Source organism: Amborella trichopoda, chromosome 2 (genome assembly GCF_054954075.1).
Source record: "Amborella trichopoda isolate Santa Cruz 75 chromosome 2, AtrichopodaSantaCruz75HAP2 v2.0, whole genome shotgun sequence".
NCBI lineage: Eukaryota > Viridiplantae > Streptophyta > Magnoliopsida > Amborellales > Amborellaceae > Amborella > Amborella trichopoda.
Window position 1 is genome coordinate 58,069,909 of NC_142337.1, and position 21,430 is coordinate 58,091,338.

The window sequence follows — 21,430 nt, forward strand, 5'->3', positions numbered from 1 at the left end:
AACGGGTTTCTGCATTCAACTCCCAGTTTCCCCAAGAAATGCTTTTACCAATTGGCATCCGAAATTGTCAAATAATGAATAGGTGGTAGCATTCTTTTAACATGGGTCGATACCATTCATGGTCTCGCTCGAGGGAATGAACTTTTCCCGTGTACACAACTCCACAAACACTAATACATTACATACACATTGGACTTTGACAATACAAGTTGGATACCCAATTTTTATGCCAATATAATGAATCTTGATTATGAAAAATGCGCCTAACCGTATATTAACAGGAATGAAAATGCAACATGGAATTAAATAACCCCTCGATTAATATGAATACATAGACAAACTTCGGTCTCGAGCGAAGCGGCTGCGATAATAAGATTTTACCAAAGAACAACATCATCTTCCAACAGTCCAACTTTATCTCCGAATGTAAATTTGAATTATGATACCATCAGGAATCCATTGAGTAAAACTGGATTCTCAACATCACCTACCTTACAAGGTGAGACATTAGAAGACTATTTTAAGCTTTTTGGCTTAAATAATTTTCGTGAAAATCTCAATGGAGTCCTTGGAGCATGAGTGTAACTGAGGATTTCCCATTGATCTTAATCAGAGGGCAAGAAAGAGGCTGGAAAATATGAATTTAATGTTCCAATGCACTTCGAACTGATATGACAGGTGCTTCTACCATGCTTCTCGATAGCATATCATGATTTATGAACAAAACTATAACAGTGATGTCATCATGGAAGTGTCGTCTCACCTTCCTGTCAATCTTCTTCAGGTCAGAGTAACGCATTTCCCGTTTTCTGGCTGCTTCTTGAAGGGCAGCCTTGATAAGCCTTCTGGCACTTCCCTGCATTCAACAAGAATTTTTTTTGGGTGAATAACCAACAAGAATTAATCATTGAAAAACACAAGAACTAGTTCCCCACAATACAAATCACTTCCCTGCAACCAACAAGAATTAATCATTGAAAAACACAACAACTAGTACCCACAACACAAATTCCACATAATTCAATTTTGCTAGTGAATAAAAAGTTGCTTTAGAAAATATAAGCCAAAGGTCAATGGCGTACTTGGTCCATTTTGGTCACCACTGCTCAATGAAAGTGATGACAGGTAAGGGGGGAAGAGAGAGAGAGAGAGAGAGAGAGAGAGAGAGAGGGAGAGAGAGAGATTGTGGCCTACAAGAACAGGACATGACCATAATTGTGGGTCCCATTCTTTGTACATCACTGTCCACTTGACTGGCCCATGATGACCCCAAATGATTATATACTTATCAGTTAACAAAAGGTTGACCCCATTGGGAGGTCCACATAACAAGGCCTCCCTTAGGTACCTGGAAGACAAGCAGTCTTCACCTCTGGCATACACTGGCAGTACTGGCTGAATATACAGAAGCCAAGGCCATTCAAATGCTCCTTTTCATGATGCATAAACAATCAAGATAAACATGGATTAAAGTTCCCATTAAGCGGGTTAGTTTCTACACCAAACCCTTTAGTTACAGTGTTCACCAAGAATTGCTCACAGCCTTTGAGAGATGGAGAGGTCTGTATCGTACAGTTACTAAATGTTTCACGTAGAAACCAGTCCCCTTTATAAATATGGATAATCTCAATATATTGAACCTCATGGCCTAGGTGTAACTAGAAATAGTCAATCTCAAGATATTGAACCTCATGGCCTACATGTAACTAGAAATAGTCGACACCCTATTTGATCATTCTCTGTTACTAAAAATAGACACACCCACAGACCAAAATTTCAACAGCTGATATCCAAAGCCAGTTCTCTAAGTGAAAGTGTGATTTTCTCTCATCGAGACTTACTGATACATAAAAATCTCTCATCTAAAGGTAGTTGCAACTAGAATATTTGTGGGAGGTATCCGGAGTGAACACATTTACTCCAATCCATATTTTTGAAATCCACATATTGGACACGGGCATTCAGTAGTTGCAGGTTCAAGATCTCAACCAAATAATTTGCACAAAAGATTCAACAAGGTGGACATCAACATGTCTCAGTGGTGTTTTGAAGTTCAGTAGATCAGAAAAAATGACTGCCTTAGAAATGAGTTGATAGAACACTAGAACAGAAAACTTCTAACAGTGGGCGTTACAGAGTTATACAACTGACTAATACGAGCAACAAGATGTTTCTAGTTTCCGATAACTAGAATATGATGAGCAGCATCACCAGCCCCAAGTATCCATAATCCTAAATAAGATCCCCTTTGGTTACTTTGAAGAAGAAAATCGACTAGAACAGGGGAGATCCACCCTCTCCTTATCTCTACATTCTAGCCATGGAATGCTTCAGCAAGATCATTTACAGGGAGATTAGAGAAAGGAAATTCATTCCACCCAAGATTCTGAGAATTACCCCCACCACTCCACACTTAGTCTATGCAAATGACCTTCCAGTCTTTGGAAATGTCCACCCACAAACCCACAAATCCCTCAAAGCATCCCTAGAATACTTCCAAAATCTATTAGGACTCTAAAAAAACCACTCCAATTATAACATCTCCTTCTTCCACTCCACATATTCTGTGAAAACTAATATTTGTGTACAGGCCCTTGGACCTACCTTCACTCAACTTAGGCTGGTTTGCATCTGTTCAAGAAAGCTCACAAATCGCCTGTCAACCTTGACATGATAAATCCATGTCTAGACATAAATGTTGGAAAACTGATACTCTTTCGGCCTCTTTCATAACCAGGAAGACCAACCCTCATAAATACCTACCTCGCCCAAATCATTCTCCACTGGTGCTCCATAGACAAACTTCCATCCACCACAACCAACATCATAAGAAGCTCCTAAGGGCCTTCTTGTTGAGCAACCAACCTAATAAAAAACACCCAAGCCTCGTCATATTTGCAATCCCAAGAGTAAAGGTGGGGCAATATATCAAAAGAATTAACGAGATTAGCTTGAATAGGATCCTTTCTATAGGCTGTACATGCGTTTCCATTGCCACAATGGAGACACACACAACAAGATTAACTTGGCCCTGTTAGCCAGGCTGGGATGGGAGTTGGAAAGTGGAGAAGACTCTTTCTTTATGGTCATCAATGATTCGGAAAAGTACTTTTGGAGGCACCACTTGTAGGACTCTAGGACCACAAGTAGAAATAATGGGCTTGGAAAGGAATCTGTAGCACCCTATCTATAATAGAGGTGTATTCCCATCGAGTACTGAGCGGTGGGTTTGAAGAAATCAGCTGGATTCACTCTCAAGGTAGTTAATTCCCCCTCAAGAGTGTCCCTGAGGTGATTCGAGAGCTTGGAACTAGAAACAACATTCGAGATGCTTATTTTGGTGTACCAAAATAAGCATCTCACAAATGATAGAATCCAAAGACAGGGTCTTTAATTGGATACCATATGCTACACATGCAAATCTGTAAATGAAAACCAATACCACCAATTCACCACTCGTAATTTTGCTGATCACATTCACCAAATAGTATTGTGGAGACTCAATGGTAGCGCTTCATGCAGTTAACTTTCCTAAAAAAAAATGGTAGCGCTTCCTGCACCACCCAGTGCCTTCTAGCCAAATGGTTCAAAAGCAATTTTCTAACAAGTTCATTAATAAATACATGGAGCTTTTAAAATGCATCTGCATAATGCGCTATTTGCCCCAAAGCGCATCGCATAGGGGCACATATGAGCTTTGATGGGATGCGCCCGCATATGTGCTGCATCAGACTGCATATGCAGATGCATAATGCATAGCGCATAGTGCATATGTTACCGCATAGCTTGTGGGCATAGTGCACACCAGCATGGGTATTTTGGTTATTTTCACCAGTGGGGGGTATTAACCCCAAGCACAAAAACAGCCACATTCATGGTTGTTTTTGGATTAAACAAAGCAAAAAAAAAAATGGCAGAACTTTTCTTTACAAAAAATTGTCGATTTTGCTCTTGGTGTTGGTTGGGTTATCAATTGGGATTAGCTTAGGCGTTGTTTTGAAGAAGTTTGAGCATAGATTCATCAACACATCAAGGGTTTCAAGGGCGGATTTTGCAATTGCGATTATGGTTTTCAAATGTTTGTGAATTATGATAATATGATGCCTTCTATAAAGTTACTTTCAAGTTTCTAGTTTTCACTTTCTAATGTCTACTAACAGAGGATTCTGAGTCTCCAAACAGTTGATAATATTAGAGTTCATGAATAAATTAAATCCCTACTATCGCATAAATCATCTCCATATTTTTTTCATGCATTAACCCATTTTTTGAGACTTTTTTAGAATTTTTTATATTTATTAACCGATTGGGGTGATGCGCCTGCATCTGAACAGCATCGGCCCCCTGAGCGCATTGGGACTGCATCCCGCATTTTAAAACATTGATGTGGAGTATAACTCTCCCATATCACCATACAGGTAACTTGGCAAGAAAGGAACCGGATGGCAAAAGAAATCAAAATCAATACATTCAAGTGGTGATGAGAGAAATAACTTGGAAAGTGTGAAATAGCATTCTAGATGCTCACATACTACTCCCAAAGAATGAGAGGAAGAGCCCCATCTATCAGAAATGGCAACTTCCCTTCACACCGAGAGCTTCGAGTGAGCGTTGCTGTAAAGATACTAATAGTTAGGAAGCTCTAAGAGGTACTCACTTTTATTCTTTGATATACGGTGAGGCACATTCTCAAATCCCTTGCGAATGTAGTGAAGAAAATATAGATTATGATAAGCAAGCTAGAGAATCATAACAGGCAGAACCAAACATAAATAACAAGAGAAAAGTAAAATAGTCATGCATTGAAAAGAAAGGCCATAAAGATCTCAACAAGACTGGCCAGACAGGACCATCAAAAAACAAAGAAAGGAAACTAAATTCCCTAGTGCAAGCAGGTTACCAAATACTAGTAAGCATTGTAGCAGTTGACTTAGATACTGGAATATGATAACATAATAGTGCACTTTCCCTTGTAAACATACAGATCTCCATAATACATTTAAGCAAGAAGACCGCAAGGTTAACATTGCTGTCATAGAATCATATGATGGTAGGCTAAATATTCTAAACAACCTACAAATGTGATGCAGCCATGCCCCTTCGTGACTGGGCCAAAGAAGGGTCGCAGAACCCAAGAGGGAAAGAAAGGGCAATGACGTAATAAGGGGAAATTATTAGGGTTATTTATTAGGATTTTTTTAATTATTCTTTTGTTTAGGGAGTGTGCAGGGATAATTAGCAGGACGACTTTAGAGTTTATATTGTGTTTATCTTGTATCGATTGGGTTAGTTTGAGGGATATAATTAGGATAAGGGTAAATTTAGAAGAGAGTTTATCTTTATCGACAATAACCAACTTGGGAGGTATTTTTTGGGTAAAACATGAGAAGGAAAACGTAGCTATCTAGACGCCCGAGGATATGAGAGAGAGAAAATAGGGATAGGTGTAGAGAGAAGCTTTTTATTAGTTATCTTATTTTAGTCTATTTAAAAGGACATCTCCTTTCATTGTAAATTAGTCTATGAATTGAATAAAAATTGGTCTCTTGAAAGAGATTGTTTTGGGAGTGGATTCCCTTGCAGACCTTTGAGAGAGAGTATTTTTCTCTTAACTTTCCTTCTTTTTATTGTCAATTTTCTGGTTTTATTCTCTCCTGGAATCAATTGGTATCAGAGTCAGGTTCCGATGGCTTCACAAGAGACACCCCTCGATGGATTAATTCAAGTCCTAGCAGAGAGAGTAGACCAATTCATGCCTGTAGCTGCGAAAGTCGATGAGCTTGCGCAAAGGTTCACTCAGCTTCAAGATGGAAGGAATCCAGAGACCGGCGTTGGAACTCAAAGCAACAGAGATGAAAGAGGTATGCATCTTGTTCCTAACCAACCTCGGGTGGCCTCGGTTAATAACGAATTCAATGAACGAATTCTTCGGTTGTTCGAAAGAGAAAGAGAACCTGGAATAAAAATTGATATTCCAGAGTTCCATGGTCGATTGCATGCAGATGATTTTCTTGATTGGCTAAGTAAAGTAGAGAAAGTGTTTGAGTACAAAGATATTGCAGATCACAAAAAAGTACAATTAGTAGCCACAAAATTTTCTAACTATGCATTGGTTTGGTGGGATGATTTGCAACAGGATTGTCTTTGACAAGGCAAGGAAAAGATTAATTCGTGGGAAAAGATGAAGACGAAGATGCGTCGAAAATTTTTACTAATAAATTATGCCCGAACTTTGTACCGAAGGTGTCAAAACCTCAAGCGAGGTGAAAAGTCGGTAAGTGACTATTACTGAAGAGTTCTATATTTTGACATCTAGAGCAAATTTACAAGAGTATGAAGATCAAAAAATAAGTTGTTACTTGAATGGGCTAAATCAAGGCATTCAGAATGAATTGGCCTTCAAAGATGTCTATAAGATGTCTGATGCCTATACTTTGGCCCTCAAAGAAGAGGAAATAGTCAATCTGGGCTTTGGGAGAAATAGCTTAGTGACAAGAGGCTTTACTTCAATACAGGGGCAGCAAGCTTTAACCTTTAGAAGACCACTTACAGGGCGTGGAAACCAAACTTTTCAGAATTTTCCAACTAGGCCAAACCCTAATATGGGGAGAGGTAGTATTGGGAGAGGGTTGGGAGCACCTAAAACACTTCGTGATAATACACAAATAGTGTGTTTCAAGTGCCAACAGCCTAGACATAGGGCATTCAATTGCCCCTCACGTCAACCCCTTGTCAAAGTTAATTTTGCTGAAGAAAATTATGAAGAAGAAGTTGAAGGATACACCTATGAAGACCAAGGTGATTTTGGGACGAGCCAATCTTATGAAGGGACTAGGCCTCTCAAAGGTGAAGTTGAGGATTTGTATGGAGATGAAGAGGGTGAAGTCTTAGTTGTCCAGCGAACTATGTTATCAACCCCAATACCTAACGAGGATGAGAAGTGGCTGCGACATAATATTTTTCGAACAATTTGTATGTCAGGAGGCAAGTTATGCACAATACTGATTGATGGTGGAAGCAGTGAAAACATTGTGTCTAAAGAGATGGTGGCTAAACTTCAATTGAAGGAACATAAGCACCCACGCCCATACCACATCCAGTGGTTCAAGAAAGGAGGTGAGGTACCAATTCTTACTCGTTGTTTAATCTCTTTTTCCATTAGTGCTAATTATAAAGATAAAGTATGGTGTGATATAACACCTATGGATGCATGCCACATATTACTTGGTAAACCATGGCTTTATGATCATGATATGGTGCATAAAACTAGGCCAAACACTTATTCTTTTGTTAAGGATGGTATTAATATAATACTTCACCCTATGAAGCAACTTCCTACACCCAAATCCACTAAAGAGGAGGGTTCAAAGTTGCTTAATGTTAAAAAATTAAAAGGAGACAACAAGAATATGGATGTGATTTATGTACTAGTTGTAAAAAAAAATTCTGCACCGACTGCAATTCTTAGGTCTCTTGAACCTGATAAGAATAAAGATTTGATGCTTAAAGAATTACCTAATGGTCTTTCTCCAATGAGAAATATTCAGCATCACATTGACTTGGTGCCCGGATCTAGCCTACCAAATTTGGCCTATTATCGAATGAGCCCCATGGAACATGAGAAGTTGCACAGACAAGTTGTTGCGTTACTTAAGAAGGGATTGCTTCGAGAAAGCATGTCACCATGTGTCGTCCCTGCATTACTCACTCTAAAAAAAGATGGGTCATGGAGGATGTGCGTGGACAGTCGGGCAATCAACAAAATCACAATCAAGTATCGATTTCCCACACCTAGGCTCGATGATATATTAGATATGCTTAATGGAGCCAAGGTTTTCTCAAAGATTAATTTAAGGAGTGGGTACCATCAAATTCGGATTAGACCTGGAGATGAATGGAAAACCGCATTCAAAACTCGCGATGGACTATACGAGTGGCTTGTGATGCCATTCGGCCTTTCTAATGCACTAAGTACATTCATGCGCCTAATGACTGAGGTACTTCGTCTTTTTACTTGTGGTTTATTTTGATGATATCTTGGTTTTTAGCGCTAACCCACATGATCATATTAACCACTTGGAACAAGTTTTTGACGTGTTAAGGAAGGAATCACTTATTGTGAATTTGAAAAAATGCTCATGTATGACAAACAATGTCGTCTTTCTGGGGTATGTTGTTTCATCTGAGGGAATTAAGGTGGATCAAGAAAAAGTGAAAGTCATAGCTAAGTGGCCGGTGCCAAAGTCACTCACTGAGGTGCGTTCTTTTCATCGCCTAGCGACCTTTTATCATCGATATATCAAAAATTTCCGCACTCTAATAGCACCAGTGAATGATTGTATGAGGGCTGAAAAGTTTTCATGGAATCCCGCTGCTAAAAAGAGCTTCACTCTAATTAAACAAAAGATGATGCAAGCACTAGTAATTGCCTTATCAGATTTTTCTAAGGTGTTTGAGATTGAAACTGATGCATCAAATGTTGGCATAGGGGCAGTTCTAAGTCAAGAGGGACGACCATTGGCCTTCTTTAGTGAGAAATTGAATGATGCACGTAAGAAGTATTCGGTTTATGACCTCGAGTTTTATGCAATGGTGCAAGCCTTACACTACTGGAGGCACTACCTGATTCATAGAGAGTTTGTTCTATACTCAGATCATGAAGCACTCCGGTATTTGAGTTCCCAGAAAAAGTTGAATGCGCGACATGCTAACTTCAATAATATACCTTCTTATTAAAGCACAAGGCTGGAACCCAAAATAAGGCAGCTGATGCTTTAAGTAGAAGGGTAGTGTTGCTTAGAACTTTGTCTATGGAAGTGTTGATGGGCGAGACCCTATGGGTGAGTATCTCGTGCATGATGGTTGTTTATTTAAAGGTGTGCGGTTATGTATACCGGATTGCTCCCTAAGGGAGAAGATAATCATGGAGCTTCATGGTGGGGGCTTGGGTGGACACTTTGGGAATGACAAAACTATGGCTATAGTTGGAGAAAAATATTTTTGGCCATGTATGCGACGAGATGTTGATCGATTTGTGATCCGATGTCGAACTTGCCAAGTATCTAAAGGTCACACACAAAATACAGGTCTTTATACTCCTCTTCCTATTCTAGATACCCCATGGGTTGATATTTCTTTAGATTTTATACTTGGACTTCCACGTACCACATGAGGTATGGACTCTATTTTTGTTGTTGCTGATTGATTTTCCAAAATGACACATTTTATTCCTTGTAGAAGAATTATGGATGCTACACATATCGCGAATCTCTTTTTCAAAAATATTGTAAGGCTACACGGTGTTCATAAGTCTATTACATTTGATCGGGATACAAAATTTTTAAGTCATTTTTGGTGCACTTTATAGAAGCGCATGGGAACCAAACTTCAATTTTCTAGTGCCTATCATCCTCAAACAGATGGGCAAACCGAAGTAGTGAACAAGAGCCTTGGTAACCTCTTGAGGAGTATTGTTGGTGATAACATATCCCAGTGAGATCTCGCTTTGCCTCAGGCTAAGTTTGCTTACAACAGTTCAATAAATCGATCTACAGGAAAATCACCATTTGAGATTGTTAATGGGCGGACGCCTAATCATGTGTTGGACCTAGTGCCATTACCCATGCCAGGCAAGATAAGTGATGATGCCAATGCTTTTGTTGAGCATATTCGAGATTTGCAAGCTCAAATCAAGAAGAAAATTGAGGAGAGCAATGCAAAGTATCAAAAAGCCTCAAATGAACATAGAAGTGAGAAGATTTTCAAAGAGGGTGACTTAGTAATGGTGTATTTGCGAAAGGAGAGGTTCCGTTGGGAACCTATAATAAACTCAAGTCCAAGAAAGTAGGTCCTTGCCTCATCTTGAAGCAATATGGGAACAATGCATATAAGGTAGAATTACCAAAGGCACTGGATATCTCCCCGATATTTAATGTTGCTGACTTATTTGATTTTCATGGAGACCCTCTAAAAGTTGTAGAAGATGTAGTTGATATGATGAAGAAATTACCAAGGAAGAAAGACGATGAAATTGAGCAAGTTTTGAAGACTGAAAGCTTTCAAACTCGAAAGGGTTCCTATCGCCAATTTCTAATCAAATGGAAGGGCAGGCCATACTCTGATAGCACGTGGATTTCTGAGCCAGAGTTCAAAAGAGTGGATTCAGACTAATATAGCATATATACTGAAGCCAACTCGCCGGAGTCCAGTTCCTTTCAACTGGGGGGGAATGATGTAGCCATGCCCCTTCATGACTGGACCAAAGAAGGGTCGCAAAACCCAAGAGGGAAAGAAAGGGCAATGATGTAATAAGGGAAAATTATTAGGGTTATTTATTAGGATTATTTTAATTATTCTTTTGTTTAGGGAGTGCGCAGGGATAATTAGCAGGGCGACTTTAGAGTTTATATTGTGTTTATCTTGTATCGATTGGGTTAGTTTGAGGGATATAATTAGGATAAGGGTAAATTTAGAAGAGAGTTTATCTTTATCAACAATAACCAACTTGGGAGGCCTTTTTTGGGTAAAACATGAGAGGGAAAATGTGGCTATCAAGAAGCTCGTGGATATGAGAGAGAGAAAATAGGGATAGATGTAGAGAGAAGCTTTTTATGAGTTATCTTATTTTAGTCTATTTAAAAGGACATCTCCTTTCATTGTAAATCAATCTATGAATTGAATAAAAATTGGTCTTTTGAAAGAGATTGTTTTGGGGGTGGATTCCCTTGCAGACCTTTGAGAGAGGGTATTTTTCTCTTAACCTTCCTTCTTTTTATTGTCAATTAATTATTCTCTCCTTGCATCAAAATGCTAACTATTCACTTTTTCATAAGTCCAAAGTACAAATTGCATCATCTTTAACAATTATTTTTTTAAAATAATTAGCTTCAACAAATTATTTCAGGTGAATCACAAGCTTCAACAATTTGTTACACTAATACACTAATACCTTCACACATTTATGAATAACTGGATTTTCAGTGAATACATGTTGAAGGCTCATTCTCACTCTTGATTGACAATAAGTCATTATTCAGGAATTACATTTATCGCAACCAAAGTGGCATTTTCTTGTCAACTTCATGTAAATACACAAGAAAATGCCACTTTGGTTGCGATAAATGTAATTCCTGAATAATGACTTATTGTCATCAACTTCACGTAAATACATGCATATTACTTTAGTCTTTTAGATGTGCTAGAATGCCTTTCCGATTAGTCCTAACGCATAAAGTTCAACTCTTTCAGGGGTCGAATCCCATAATACACAACTTTTTGGGAGAGGGGCTGGGGTCGTGGTGGTAGCAACCCTCACATCCTAGTCACCATGTTGTGGTTTCCATTCCCATTAACATCACGCCACTAACACTTTCAAAAAACTAACTCCTAAATTATTCGAAAAAATGGGTAGGGGCCTGTCATCCCCACTGAATTACCCAAAAAGAAACACTGATTCTCTGAAAAGCCTGTCACCAAGACTCTGAGTTCGGCCATGACAATGGTCTACTTCTCTTGAATTCAATGATTTCACTTATCATAAGGTTGCAACTGTTACCAATGGTAAGTAACAATAGCCCCAAAAAGATTGTGATAATTTGTGAATACATAATTGCTTATACATAGTATTGTAAATATTGAAGGCTGTGGCCCTTTTCATTAGGATAAAAAAAAAAAAAAATTGATTGTTGTGGTGGTAATTTTGGGACTGTCAGGGATCGCAATCTAGGGAAGTGCAGCATGACTTCAAACTTCTTGTTTACAGAGGATTATCAGGTATATTTGAAAGTTAAATTCCTCCTCAGCTGTCAATGTCATGAACAATTCATCACTTATTGCGTGGCAGATCATATATCTAATGGAAGTACCAGCAAATATGTGCACCAACATATGGCCATTAAGCCATATTTGTATAACAGAGTCTATTTCTTGACAATTCCACCATGCATCTTTGAAATTACGTGGAGTGTGAGTTATGAAACTATGATGGCGATTGAGATATGCATTGCAAAAACACTCACTTTGTTTGAGAGTATGTTTCATACAGATTCATAGAAGTTACAATGCAAATCGCTTGACATGACAATAACTGCTGAGTAGACAAGCCAAGAGAAAAAAGAAAAAGAAAAAAGAAAAAGCACGTTATACAATGACTCATAATTTGGTCCAACTCAAGAACCATACCCATAGGTTACCCAGCAACCTTATAATGGAGGAAAAGCTTGAGTTACTTTAGAAAATTAAAAGAGTCAAATTCCTGAATTTCACACGAAGTTTTACATGACAAATTCATGCTTCAGAAGAAACTAAAGAATTTTCAAAACAAAGAAAGTAAATCAGTAGATGCATTAATAATACTGGTATTTCTTATTCACGAGTTAATCAAAATCAGAACTACCACATAATGCAAGCAAGTAACTGGATGATATCAAAAAGTACCCCGCCCCAACAAAGTGTAAATTTGCAATATCAAAGAAATGTACTAAAAGATACATATATGATTACAGGAAATGGGCTTGGGTCAAGACAGTAGAGGCCAGGTTTTCATAGCCCAACGTCTCAAGTTCCATTCCTATGTAATCTTGTCAAAAAAAAAAAAAAAAAGATAGATATATGATTACCCTAACCGACCATCCTGAAGGATGCCCCTGATTCTAACAGCTTAAAATGCAATATACACTTTTTGGGTAAGCAAACGATGTACTATAATATTTCACTGAAATTAGATGCAGAAAAACAAAACACTGCACGTTCACAATTTACATAAGGAGGGGAGATCTTACTGCATGTGGATGATTGTGAACAATATCCACTGCTTTCTGATTGCTCAAGTGTTCCCAGAGACCATCAGAAGCAAATATGAGAAAAGAATCGCTCGGTTGAAGAGTGAGAGAAATAATGGACGGGTTCGCAGATAAGATGGGCATATTCATTGGTTCAGGTATTCTGAATTTCCCATTGAGCGGTTCCCTGTTATACTGAGCATGTTTCAGATAAACATCCCCTATACATCTAGAAACCTGCACCATATAGAGTTTATTATTGGTATACTCATCTGACAAACTCCACTAAATTCTATGGGTAGGAATAAACACTTTCAGTTGCAATAGCATGAAGCTGTATGACCCTCTTCCATTGTTCCCCACACCAAACTACTAAACAGTTCATTAAAGTCAGTATGGCCATAAGTGAAAAACTCAATGATGCATTTACACCACATGTATAATAAATATACACACATATAGAACACATCTAACTAACAAATACACACGTAAATGTCATAAATCACAAATAATACTCCATAAATAAACTAGTATCAATACTGGTATAAAGGTAACACAATCAATCAAAGTGATACCACTAATAGCATGCTATGTAAAAAATCAAGGGAATCAAGAGTAACAAAGTTATATGTTCTGATAAATGAATGGCACGCCAAAAGTAATGTTCATGCATGCTAGGTGTACATAACCAAACATATGTGGCATACAAAATATTCAATCAATATTAATAGCAAAAACTGGATACAATCATTACTGGACCCCATTATTGATTGCATAATCCCTCCACAGGAACTTTTAATAGAATATATTAAAAAGTCCCAACAATAACTTAGGTAATTTTAAACTGCTCAATGATCACTAAAAAATTAAAAACTTTGCTCAAAATAATTATTCATGCCCTTATTATTTGTTTTCTATTTACTGTAGAAAAAACTTAGACTATAAAAAATTGATCGCACCCTAATGATTGGCTTTCCTAGTTTAAAGCCCGGGGATGGGTAAGTCCAATCGCTTAACAAGAACTAGGAAGGGCACATGACAAAGTGACTTTATTTTGTTGATAACAAGAAGATCAAATAAAGTGCTCAAAATAATTAGTCATGCTCTTATTGTTTGTTCTCTATTTACTGTAGAAAAAAAAATAGACTTCAAAAATTGATCCCGCCCTAATGATTGGCTTTCCTAGTTTAAAGCCTGGGGATGGGTATGTCGAATCGCTTAACAAGAACTAGAATGGTGGAGAGCACATGACAAAGTGACTTTATTTTGTTGATAACAAGAAGAAGATCAAATAAAGCACCACCCAACAGAGGTACACTGCCAACATGAGAAATTCTCACAGAAAATCAGCCAACTACAAATATGCCCACACAAGTAGGCCTATCATCCACAGAAAATCAACCACTCTATCCCAAACCAGGAATTCCTTTCTCTTTGATGCATTAGAATCTGAATAATACCAGGAATTGCTCCATCGGGGGCATGTGCCAACTCAATATGCCTCCATGCATATGGATGTCGTACTCATTCCCTGCCACAAAGCAAAAGCATGCCTTCACGTATTTAACTAATGAGACATATAAATGGCCTAAACTCTAATCCGTTACAAGTTCTTTTAAAACATCTCCCAAATTTCTTACCTTTAAATTGGTATCTACCATAAGAAAACTCTACTTTTTAATTAATCGCCAAAGAAGGAGCAAACTATGCAAATTTTGTAATTATTCATCACCATTCTGGAGGCCACCTGTTTTATTGTATTTGGTTCTAGTTTCCTTTCTTTTCATATACAAATTTGGACACATAATGTCTGCATTTTTTGTCCAACTAATGCCAAGGACAATTTGTATACCATCTTATACTTAATATATTCAGTCAATTTCTTCAACAAAGAAAAAATGATGTTTTAGTCCAAAACTCAGATAGCGAGTACAACGCCTTAAAGCTCTTATAGTCCATTGGCTGGAGATATAATATGGATCAAACCGTACACCATACAGGATTGAAGTTAATACAGACAAAGCAGTTAAGATATCTCAAGTCTAGCAAAAATACGAGGCCTTATAGAAACTCTTTGAGTGATTCAACGTACATTTTTTCACATCATGAAAGCGCAGAAGTGGCCTAATAGAAACCCTTGAGGTGATTTAATATACACCTTTTCCCTTCACAAAAGCTCATACACAGCGGGATGGTTGGAAAGTTCTTATCCTAAAAAATGTAACCATCCCTAGCACAAATAGTTGGGAAAAAGCTATGATGATGATGATGATTATTCTTAGCGCAAATCAGTAGGTTTCGTTTTTCTATCCCTCTTCTGATAAGCAAAGACTAGAAAGATAAGGGAAATGTCAATCTGCATCTAAAGGATACAACCAAGGGAGTAACCTGAAAAAGAGAATTTAATAGGGAATAAGGCTATCTCAACAGATAATGTCCAATAGATATTTATTAATTCAAAAGTCATAATAGAGACATGCTATGCCAACATAGGCTGCTAAGTTAATGACAGATGAACATCATGGAGGAATAGTAAGAAGAAAGTCCCAATCTTTCTGAGAGAGAGTAAAGTGATTGATAACATGTGCCATGTGAACACTAGGAATCATCAATGGAAAATCTCCTTTGAAATGAAATGCCTGCCAAGGAGGTCATATGGCTCTTTGTAGACGACATTTCTCATAGACCCCATTACAATTAAAGGGAGAAGGATATCCACAATATGGCCTTAAAATGTAGTGCACTTTTCTCTAGGCCACATCATTCCCTATAGTGCCCACGAGTGTATATGTTGCCCAAAGGGATGTGGATTACAATTCAAAAGAGAAAGTAATATTTCAAAAGTCAGACTAGAAACCATGTAATGGCTGCAGGTCTCCTCAGTATTATTTCATGCTCAATAAAGATGGTCCTCATAAAGCTAATAAGGATTCAACAGAGAATGCTATGAGATCCATGAAGATATTCGTAAGATAACATCAAGCAATGAGCATGGGGAAGAGGAAATTGGAAAGAGTATCACAAGGCAAAAGAGGTTAAAAGATCCAGACAAACATACTAAGGTTACAAGTTCCGTGCATGTGGCTAATGGTAGGTGCAAGACAATCAAAGCAAGTAATACACAAGAAATTTCATAGATAAATAAAGAAGGGAAAATACGGAACATAATTCAATGGAAAACAATGGTCCATTGATGTTATCATCATCCAATGAAACAACGAATGGTGATAGTAAGAGAGTGGAAACACCATAGAGGTCATGTCCTGTTCTGGTAGGTTCCACACTATCCGCACATCACACAACAATAACCCCAATGAACAATGCTCTTTCTCTATTTCATGGGATTATAGTATAATTTTGCCAAAGATATTACCATAGAAGTTTGTCTCACCTGTATGATGCCTTTTACTCTCCAAACCCCATGCTTGAGGACTACAACCTGTGGGTCATTGGGGTGCATAGCCTTCAGTTCTTGACGCACAGCCTCCATGTTAGCATTGTGCTCAGTCGACAACTGGACAGCAGCGACTTCGCCAGTATTACCAACTCGTCTTCCAAGCACAACACGAGAATCTCCAAGGTTAGCCACATAAAGAGTCCTCTCCCTAATAACACCAACCAAACAGCAAGAACCAACTGTTGCCATTTGGGGTCGACCGGGCCATAACTCAGAAACAAGGGAAGTGAAGCCCTCTTCTGTTTCCATGAAGGCTCGCCTGATCACATCACTAGACACCCCTTGTTCCTCAGATGAAAATTCTGCAATAATGGTAAGAAACAGTTTTTTTTTTAGTTCTGATATGTCATCGCATTCTTTTTTTTGTATTTTCAATGACTAACATTTCATGGAGACTGAGCTCTCTAAGTTGTTCATGTTGAGTACCCACATCAGAATAAAATAGGTTTTTCCGTAACAAAAGTGGTTCAGAAAGCTGAAAGGTGATATCCTCCCTGGGAATTGGACCATTGAAAAAAATGAAAATATGTACTCTGATGAAATCTGCAATGATGACATGCCGGGAGACTCATAAGAAGATTCAGTGGGAGTGAGTTCTCTGAATTGCACTCTGATAAGAAAGCTCTTGGGCAATTCAAAACCCACTCAATAAATTACACTCAGATCAAGACAGAAGGAAAATGAACGATACTTATGACTACTAACAAATCCATTTCCCTCATCATGAATAATGATTATAAATACCACACACCACCATTCCCCTTCCTGATTCCCTTTATTTATGAGAATTAATATGGGAAGCATTAGCTTGAGCCACTTGTTTGACGAAATTGAATACCTTTGCAGGAATATGTCCATCGTGTGGATGCATACATGGAGGAAAGGAAACCAAGCAGCTGACTCCCTTGCCAAAGAAGCAGCAGCAAATGGCAGACGACTAGAAGTTTTTTTGGGCTTTTTATTTTTTGCTCTCTATTTTTTGGACCCAACTTGGTGGATAGACCTGTTTTTCTAGGTTGTTATGTCTCACTGTAACCTCTTAAAAGAAGATTTTGATTCCATTTTTGGCCCTTCCATCCCTTGAGCATCCAACCTTTACTGTGGATTGCCAAGGTCTCTTGTACTTACTCACTCTCTTATTAAAGGTTAACACTTTCAAAACAAAAAGGGTATTAGCTTGAGCCAAGGTTTCACTGTATTTATTTGAATTATACTCATAATATGCCAGCTAAGCCTACATAATTCTTTCAACAATGTGAATAAACCATTTAGAGGACGAATATTTTCAGGAGCAGCTCCCACTAGCATCCAACCATAACTAAATAAATAAATAAAAGCGTATACAAGTTTAAACTTTGTTGTAATGCAACACTTTATATCAATTGATGCAAAAATTGAAGTAATGAAGAATTACCAACAACACGAAAGAAAGAAAGGAAAAAAAAAGAAGGAGTAGTGTTTGAGTTTCAAGTTCATCATCATCATCATCATCATTACCATTATCATAATGAAGTAACAACCAATTGGCAGGTTAGCAACAACATTTTGAGTGCAGATCTCATAGTGAGAGGAAAACATTAAAACAAAGGACTGCATTGTCAACCAAAAAAAACTACACAAATTAAAAACAGGAATTTCACAAACAGAGCTTCACAATGTCCAAAAACAACACGTTGGAAATTACAAGCATCCTAAAAGTTCTACACTGAGTCAGCCTAATCAAAACCACCAAAACAAGCCCAAGGTCTAACGAAATATATGAGACTAAAATGGGGCAAACATCGAAATCTAGAGAGAGAGCAATAGTAAAAATGAAAGAACTCGAGAGAGAATCAGACCCAAAAGCTAACCTCTGAAATGTCTGAACAGGTTATCACAAATATAGCGAGCAGTTTCAGGGCCACCATGGCCATCATAAACCCCAACAAAAGTACCAAATGGACCAGACTCGATCTGGCTCTGATCTTCAAGAACCTGGTTTGCTTGGATTACAGCCATGGAGAAATCACCACCTGCATAGCCACCAATATCTCTAAACCAGAGAAGGCCTTCTCTCCCTTCCTCTGCACCATTCCCACTATTGGGCCCCAAACATAGAGAGAGAAACTTCATCAAAGCACCAAACATCCCTCATCTCACCCCAAAAATCTCATACATGAAGCAAATCCATCGCTCTATTCGGCCTCAATCTTAGAGAGAGAAACTTCATAAAAAACCCAAAAAGGCCTCATTAAGTACTCATACACTGAAAATCCACGAATCATTAGCCCTTTCTCGCACTAAATCCACGACCACCAGAGCCTTCTGCCTTATTCCTCGAAGAATTAAAAAACCCACAAATTGAAACGTGGAAACCCGGAATTTCGCAGTACCCAGGAGCCGAAATCTCGCTTGGTTTTCAAAAAATCGAAAGTTCAAGAGAGAAAGGAAGAGGGATCCGAAAGCAAGAACGCCCAAAATGCTCAATTTCGAGGATCCATCGACAAAAATGGGGTGTTACAGGTGGAGAGAGAAAGACAAGAGCTCTTCTCAGCCATGGATTTTACCGATAAATGGGGAACGCTAAATGTGGAAGACGGATAAATAGGAGGTGGGGCTCGAGGATCGATGGCGTTTGAAGTGCAGGTACTGAGGCAGTGGCCTTTTGCAGGCAGGGAGATGTGAGATGTGTTATGAAGAGAGAAAGCGAGAGAGGTTAGAACTGTGTCATCAGTATCATGGATTGATGGAATGTGAAACAGTGGTTTTAGAGAGAGAAAGACGGAGAGGAATAATTATTTGAAGAGAGAGAGAGAAGAGAATGAATGAATAAATGGGTGATGAGAGAGAGAGGGGGAATAAATGGTTCATTCCATTTTGACAAGTAGAAGTTGGTGAGTAGGGTTCTTCATTGGGTTTTACTGAAAGGGAGAGAGAGCAGGAGGTAGAGAGAGAGAGAGCAGGAGGAAGAGAGAGAGAAAGCACGAGTAAGAATGAGATTGTTGAAATGGGGAATGTGTTTTCCATGTGATATTTCCTTTGCTCGTGAAAGCAAGTAAAGGGAAGAGGAGTGGAAATGCATAATTGATGGAGATGAATAAACGTGTTGTATTTTGGGAAGGGAAGGCCATCTCCATTTCATACCTGTATCTTTCCTTGAATCTACATCCATTCTCTCTCTCTAAGTTTATTTAGGATGACCCTTCTCTCTCATCTCTCTCCTCTCTGAGTGCTCATTGATGGTGGTGTCTCTTTCCCTCCTCTCTTTATTTATTTATTTATTTATTTCCTAATCATTTCTCTCTAAGGTTTATTCAGGTGCGATGAAGTTTCTCTAATGCTCAAGCTCCATGAAACTCAAAAAATATACAAGTCTTATGAAACTCAAAAAATGATACTAATCTAGCGGATCATTGAACAATTATTTTTAGAGATAATTGGACTGATAATTTAAATGATACTGATCTAGCGGATCATTGAACTATTATTTGTAGAGAGAATTGGATTGTCTAGATAATTTGTGCCGGTACATGTTGTTTCTAGAGTTTGAAATCGACCGATTTGCTTCGAAGTCTTTTTCAGTTTGATGAGAAAAAAGAAACATAATGCTTCAGCTGATTTGGGGGAAGGTTTCAGTTTTTTTTTTTTAATTTAAGATAAATAAATTATATATTTATATATTAAAATAATGAAAAACTAATTTTTTTTAAAAAAATATTTTTATATAGATATTCTTTGCTTTAGCCAAAGAGGCCGAACTTTCGGCTGAATTGGCCCGAAGGAGACCCAAATCTGATCGAAGTGGCAGGCTTTGCTTCGTTTCGGTCTAGGCTTAAAATCTGAAGGCTTCGACCGAAGCAAAACAAATTTGAATTTGACATCACTGCTTGAAATTTTAATTTTAATTTTTTCACAACGATAATGTTTAGGCCGAAATGATGAATGTAAAGGTTTTCCAATGCTTGAATTGCAATATTGGAGGTGAGACTTGACTTAATTTGATTTTGTAGATCATTGAACACCTATTTTTAGGGCTTTTACAAAATGGTCAATTATCCCAGCATCTCTCTCTATCCCTTAAATTATGATATTATTGATGCTTAGGATCTACTGAGGCCCGTTAAACTAGTCTCTCTCTCTTTCTCTCAAAAGTTGTATTAGCACAAATGATCGATTAATGTCGCCTCTATATATATATATATATATTCAATAATGCAATCAGAAAGGACTAAATTTACCAAATATTTTGGCTAATAAATCAAAGTAAATTTCTGCCCAAGATTGTTCCACCTTTGATTTATTCAAGGTTCAAAGCATTCAAAGTGAAACCAGCATTTTGGATTAAAAACCCAAAAAACCATATATGATAATAATTGTCGCATCAAAACACTTTCCAAACGATTGCCGGGCTTGCCTACTCCTTCCTAAATGTAAGTTTTATATAATATTAAATAAATAAAGTGCACAACTTCTTACTATTTAGTGTTCGTTTTATAACGAAATTCTCCACTCTTTTCCCCTATTGATTCTCTCTCTTCCCGATCTCGTGAGAAAGTCTTCTATGCTCCCTCTACTTTTTATTTGAATTTTTATTACTCTATAGAATATATATATATTTTTATTTAGATCAAGTGAGGTACTGACTGTTTGATCTAGATTTGATACTTTACAATACTTTATTTTAATTTTTTTTTATAAATAATATGAATATAAAATTTGGTACATGTCATCGTATCTCAATAGGGTGCATCTAAAAAAATATATACAAAAATATTATTGATATAATAAAATAACTAAAATACTTTCACGGGGTATTATGATATTTTATTTTATGATTTTATATTTTTTGCCGATGCGAGTTTAAGAGAGGAGTGGATGCCCAAACGTTGGTGTCAAAATATTTTATAAACAAAAAATTAAAAATAAAACAGTATAAACGCATGAAATTGTAATGAAATCCGTTCTTACTATCCATTCAGATTCAACAGCTGGATGGAAGAAAATATACAAGGAAAAATAGAAAGGTTGTCCATATCCCCTCCGCCACTATCTCGCTCTCTCTCTCTCTCTTCTTGCTATCACTATTGTCTTTCCATGGAAAAAGTTTATATGAGGTTATAACCTTATATTGTTGAAGTAAGTTACACTCAAAAAATTCTATAATAGAGAGCATTTCAGTATAGGAGAAACCTCTAACTGATCATCTCAACTTTGA

The 21,430-nt window shown here is 37.6% G+C and overlaps 1 protein-coding gene across 3 annotated transcripts; it reads right to left on the reverse strand.

Moving 5' to 3' along the window:
- Nucleotides 1-221: 221 nt before the first annotated feature.
- On the reverse strand, nt 222-19,244 carry LOC18431277 (Protein phosphatase 2C family protein). Of its 3 annotated transcripts, XR_016049780.1 has the most exons (5): nt 18,087-19,244; nt 16,171-16,538; nt 14,240-14,310; nt 12,780-13,016; nt 222-856 (listed from the first exon to the last, which is right to left on the reverse strand). XR_016049780.1 is itself a non-coding variant. In XM_006841403.4 (4 exons), exons 1-4 carry the CDS (start codon nt 18,361-18,363, stop codon nt 644-646), a joined length of 1,095 nt encoding a protein of 364 aa, XP_006841466.1. In that variant the 5' UTR covers nt 18,364-19,244; the 3' UTR covers nt 222-643. The 3 variants fall into 3 exon arrangements, 2 of the variants coding, with proteins under 2 accessions (XP_006841466.1, XP_088715005.1); XM_006841403.4 differs by lacking the exon at nt 14,240-14,310; XM_088858879.1 differs by lacking the exons at nt 12,780-13,016; nt 14,240-14,310.
- Nucleotides 19,245-21,430: the final 2,186 nt, after the last annotated feature.